The sequence below is a fragment of the Piliocolobus tephrosceles genome, unplaced genomic scaffold (genome assembly GCF_002776525.5).
Source record: "Piliocolobus tephrosceles isolate RC106 unplaced genomic scaffold, ASM277652v3 unscaffolded_17798, whole genome shotgun sequence".
Lineage (NCBI taxonomy): Eukaryota > Metazoa > Chordata > Mammalia > Primates > Cercopithecidae > Piliocolobus > Piliocolobus tephrosceles.
Genome location: NW_022299640.1, coordinates 1 through 5,589, shown reverse-complemented (window position 1 = coordinate 5,589; position 5,589 = coordinate 1). Strand labels below are relative to the sequence as shown.

The following is a 5,589-nucleotide window of genomic DNA, read 5'->3' as shown; positions in this document are numbered from 1 at the left end:
GGCGAAACCCTGTCTCTACTGAAAATACAAATAAATTGGCCAGGCGTGGTGACTCATGCCTGTAATCTCAGCACTTTGGGAGGCCGAGGCGGGCGGATCACAAGGTCAAGAGATTGAGACCATCCTGGCCAACACAGTGAAACCCTGCCTCTACTAAAAATACAAAAATTATCCGGACATGGTGGCACATGCATGTAATCTCAGCTACTCGGGAGGCTGAGGCAGGAGAATTGCTTGAACCGGGAGGTGGAGCTTGCAGTGAGTCGGGATTGCACTACTGCATTCCAGCCTGATGACAGAGCGAGATTCTGTCTCAAAAAAAATAAAGGAAAAAAAAGAGAAAATACAAATTAACTAGGCGTGGTGGCACATGCCTGTAGTCCCAGCTACTTGGGAGGCTGAGGCAGGAGAACCGCTTGAACCTGGGAGGTGGAGGTTGCAGTGAGCTGAGATAGCGACACAGAACTCCAGCCTGGATGACACAGCGAGACTCTGTGTCAAAAAAAAAAAAAAAAAATTATCCAATCAGCAGATGTTTCTTGAGCACTTTCTTTGCCCTTGAAAAAGTGTACACTACAGAAATAGGACCTAATCATTAAGGCAGTTTTCTTTTCTTTTTTCTTTTTTTTTTGAGACAGAGTCTTGCTCTGGCATCAGGCTGGAGTGCAGTGGCGTGATTTCAGTTCACTGCAACCCCCGCCTCCTGGGTTCAAGCGATTCTCCAGCCTCAGCCTCCTGAGTATCTGGGATTACAGGCATGCACTTCTACACCCAGCTAATTTTTGTATTTTTAGTAGAGACGGGGTTTCACCATGTTGGCCAGGATGGTCTCGATCTCCTGACCTCGTGATCCACCTGCCTCGGCCTCCCAAAGTTCTGGGATTACAGGCATGAGCCACTGTGCCCGGCCTAAGGTATGTTTTTCAAGCCAGAAACAATTAGAGGAAAACAAATAAATTGTTGTGCTGTAAAAGAACACTCAAAGCCAAGGAGGGCTTCCCAGAGAGGACGAGACCAGAACAGGGTCCTGAAGGACTGGCTGGATTTGGATAGGAAAGAGGGGCAGGAGGACATTTCAAGGAAGTCACACACCAAGGCCTGAAGTCGGAGCAGACTGGAGGTTGTATGTAGAGAAGTCATTATTAATTCCTGGACTACTTCCTGTGTGCTCAGGGAGGACACTAAGCAACGGGAAATGGACAACCTTTTTTCAAGAAACTGCAATCTTGGAGGTGGAGAATGGAGGGGCAGATACAAAGGCAGATACAGGCGATGTGTATTATTCTACAAGAACAGCAATACAGATAATTACCATTTACTGAGCACATACATGTGCCAGGTACTGTACTGAGAGTTTTACATACATCATCTTATTTGATACTCTAACCTTTTGTGAGTGCTATAATTATCTTGTTTTACAGATGTGGGAACCAAGGTGTTATATAAGTAATGCTTGTTCAAGGTTACCTAACCACTAAGTGACAGAACTGGGATTGAATTCATGACTGCCTAACTTTACAGTTCATCCTCTGAACCTAAGATCTACTGTTCAAAATGCTGTTTTGGGAAGTTCGGCAGCTGATTAAAAAGTGCAGGGAGGTCGGGTGTGGTGGCTCAAGTCTGTAATCCCAGTACTCTGGGAGGCCGACGTGGGCAGATCACTTGAGGCCAGGAGTTTGAGACCAGTCTGGCCAACATGGTGAAACACCGTCTCTACTAAAAGTACAAAAAATTAGCCGGGCATGCTTCTGTAATCCCAGCTACTGGGGAGGCTGAGGCAGGAGAATTGCTTGAACCCGGAGGCAGAGGTTGCAGTGAGCTGAGATCGAGCCACTGCATTCCAGCCTGGGGTACAGAGGAAGACCCTGTCTCAAAAATAAAATAAAATAAATAAAAATAAAAAGAGCAGGGAAAGACCTAAGATAGAAAGACTACTAGAGTAAAACCCACATCGAGTAACCAGCAAGAACTAAAGCAGTTACAGTAGGAATGGAGAAGAAAAGATCTACTTTTTTGGCACTTCAAAGGGCTTCTAAATAAAGCTCAGGGCGCGGTGACCTGCTGGATGTAGGGAATGTCTACGTGTCTTGCCTGAGAATAGAAAAAATACTGATTGGAATAGGTTTTCTCTAATTCTCTGTTCAACAGTATTAGTTGACATTTTAGATAGATGATCCAAATTTCTAGGTTTGCTAGTTTCCCAAAGCACCCAATCAGGTGCGGGTCACATACAGTAGTGAAAAATCAACCTGAAAAGCCCCCCAAAGAGGGCCGAATAAGAAGCGTGGAGAACGCACAAACCTCTCAGGAGCGCTCACAGGTTCCCAGGCAGGCGGGCACTAAAAAGAGAAAGGCGGGGCTTCTCTAAGAACTACAACTCCCACAAGGCATTGGGCGGAACACCACGGTTTCCGGCCAGTGCTTATTTCCGGTCTTTCCGACGCTGACGCTCTCTTCCTGTCTTTGTGGCTCCGGAAAGGCATTTGGGATGTCCACGGTGAGTCTGGAGACTTAGGGCGTCCGAGCGGGACAGGCGAGAGCCTCGTGTCCGCGCATCACCCCGTGGCTGGGGGTTAGCTCGGGGAAGGCGGGAAGGGCAGAGGACGCGCTGGCTGGAGGATGTGTAACCTAGACCAGAGGCGGGGGGCGGGGGTGGGCAGAGGTGACTGACTCCCGTCCCCTGCCCGAAGGACCCAAAAAGGGATGTGACAGGCGAGGACCAATGGGATCTCAAGGGCTGGACTGGAGAGTGGGGTACAGAGATGTGAGGAGGACCCCAAGAGTCCGCGATGGGATCCCAGTGGAGCTGTGGCCAAGGAGGAGAGGAGCCGCGGGAAGGCTGCAGCTGTGGGCACTCCTGTGTGAGGGAAAGCTACAAACAGGCTCCTGCAGGTCCAAGATCGGCCGAAATCAGGCACCCCAAAGAAAGCCCTGCTCTGGCCACATGGTGTCCCTTCAGAGGACCCCACCGGCCGGTGAGCATCCCAGGGCTTCTGACAGGAAGAGAGCAGTAGATATACTGGTACTTGTACCGGTTTTTCGAGGGCTGCAGGGTGAAGATGGTAGGAGAGTCTGGAGAACGGGTCTGCGCTGGTGGCTTATAGACTACTCTGTGGAAAGGGCTGCTGCTCGGGTAGCATCAAAGGAGCTTTCTACAGGAGCGCTGTCAAGAGAATTTTGGTGAATTTTACATACTTGGTTTGATAACTCACTTTGCTTTTTTCTCTAAAGATGAGGCTGCTGGCGTTTGTGGTGTTGACTCTATTTGCTGTCACTCAAGCAGAGGAAGGAGCCAGGCTTTTGGCTTCCAAATCACTGCTGAACAGATATGCCGTGGAGGGACGAGACCTGACCTTGCAGTACAACATCTACAATGTCGGCTCAAGGTAAGGAGGCCCTGGAGTTACAGATTAAGCCTATTTCTGGATTCTTAGTTTTCAGATGGGAATAGGGAGCATATTGGTGGGTAGTGGTTTCTCTTTGGGACACTTCCAGCATCAGATATATTGAGTGAATGAATATACTTTGGGACCTACTTTTAGAAAGGAGGACATTCTTACCTGAGCTACAAGAAACCATCTTTCACATTTTGGGTTGGAAGAATTTTACAGTAGAGAAGTGGCAAGAATTGTGGAAAAACAAGGAGAGAAAATTAAGACACAAAAAATACACAATCCCTTGTTACCTCAGGGGTTTAAAGTGTCATTTTCCAGCCGCGCATGGTAGCTCACACATGTAATCTCAGCACTTTGGGAGGCTGAGGCAGGCAGATCACCAGAGGTCAGGAGTTCGAGACCAGCCTGGCCAATATGGCAGAACCCTGTCACTACTAAAAATACAAACATTAGCCGGGTGTGGTGGCAGGCACCTGTAGTCCCAGTTACTCGGGAGGCTGAGGCAAAAGAATCGCTTGAACCCAGAAGGCGGAGGTTGCAGTGAGCTGAGATCGCGCCACTGCACTCCAGCTTCGGCCACAAGACAGAGACTCCATCTCAAAAAAAAAAGTGTCATTTTCCTTCTTTCATTAGCCTAGAGCATTTTTGTTGTCTTTCTTTCATTTTATTCCCTTTAACTTTCTCCTCTGTATTCACTGTGTTCCTCTTCTCCCTCCCTCCACACACATAGGCATGTACATGAATAAAAATTGAGGCAAGGATGAACTTGGACCTATTGCCTCCTGGATACTTGATTGTTTTGGTGCTTGTGAGCAATAGTATCCAGTCCTTGACCTGGATTCTTCAATGCAACAGAACCAAGTTACTATATTACTCATATCTCTCTTTTGCAATTCTGATTTTTTTGGAGAAACAGGCAGGTTTGATTATTTATTGCTTTAATTTAATTTAATTTTATTATTATTATTTATTTAGATGTAATCTCACTCTGTCACCCAAGTGGGAATGCAGTGGTGTAGTCTCGGCTCACTGCAGCCTCTGCTTCCCAACTTCAAGTGATCCTTCTGCCTCAGCCTCCCAAGCAGCTAGGATTACAGGCGCATACCACCACACCTGGTTGATTTTTGTATTTTTAATAGAGACGGGGTTTCACCATATTGGCCAGGCTGGTCTTGAACTCCTGACCTCAAGAGATCAGCCGGCCTTGACCTCCCAAAGTGCTAGGATTATAGGCGTGAACCACTGCGCCTGGACTATTGCTTTGATTTTTTTTGTTGTTTGAGACGGGTCTCACTCTGTCCCAAGCTGGAGTACAGTGGCACAATCTCAGCTCCCTGCAACCTCCGCCTCCTAGCGTTCAAGCAGTTCTCCTGCCTCAGCCTCCCAAGTACCTGGGATTACAGGCACACACCACCACGCCCGGCTAATTTTTGTATTTTTAGTAGACACAGGGTTTCACCATGTTGGCCAGGCTGGTCTCGAATTCCTGACCTCAGGTGATCCGCCCGCCTCAGCCTCCCAAAAGTGTTGGGATTACAGGCGTGAGCCACCACACCCGGCCTGCTTTAATTTTATTCCATTACTTACTAACCCTTTTTGTTTCGTCCATTTTCTAGTGCTGCATTAGATGTGGAACTATCTGATGATTCCTTCCCTCCAGAAGACTTTGGCATTGTGTCTGGAATGCTCAATGTCAAATGGGACCGGATTGCCCCGTATCCTCTTGCTACTTGGTGATGAAGGGTCGGGGGGCAGGGATAGCCTTGCCTGCAAAGCAGCGGGGGTACTTCAAATAGGCTGGATATATGTGGCTGTCCTCCTGTCATCTCTCTGGATAAGATGGAGCAAGAGAGGTTGGTGTAAATTGTGCGAGCATGATTTAGAGTAGACATGAAGAAGGAGCATCCTGAAGTTCCGATTATAAGACCTTGAAACAAGCAGGGTACGGTGGCTCACACCTGTAATCCCAGCACTTTGGGAGGCTGAGGCAGGCGGATCATGAGGTCAGGAGATCAAGACCATCCTGGCTAACACGGTGAAATCCCGTCTCTACTAAAATACAAAAAATTAGCCAGGTGTGGTGGCAGGTGCCTGTAGTCCCAGCTACTTGGGAGGCTGAGGCAGGAGAATGGCATGAACCCAGGTGGCGGAGCTTGCAGTGAGCTGAGATAACACCACTGCACTCCAGCCTGGG

General features: G+C 48.2%; 1 protein-coding gene across 1 annotated transcript; it reads left to right on the top strand.

Annotated features, from left to right (window-relative positions):
- Positions 1-2,408: 2,408 nt before the first annotated feature.
- Positions 2,409-5,324, top strand: SSR2 (signal sequence receptor subunit 2). The gene is made up of 3 exons (XM_026450327.1): positions 2,409-2,497; positions 3,232-3,386; positions 5,012-5,324. Exons 1-3 carry the CDS (start codon positions 2,489-2,491, stop codon positions 5,130-5,132), a joined length of 285 nt encoding a protein of 94 aa, XP_026306112.1. The 5' UTR covers positions 2,409-2,488; the 3' UTR covers positions 5,133-5,324.
- The last annotated feature ends 265 nt before the right edge of the window (positions 5,325-5,589 follow it).

Excerpts from the sequence above, each read along its gene's own strand:
- SSR2 (XM_026450327.1), top strand. Across the intron at positions 3,387-5,011 it reads ATCTACAATGTCGGCTCAAG|TGCTGCATTAGATGTGGAAC; the intron begins GTAAGGAGGCCC and ends TCCATTTTCTAG.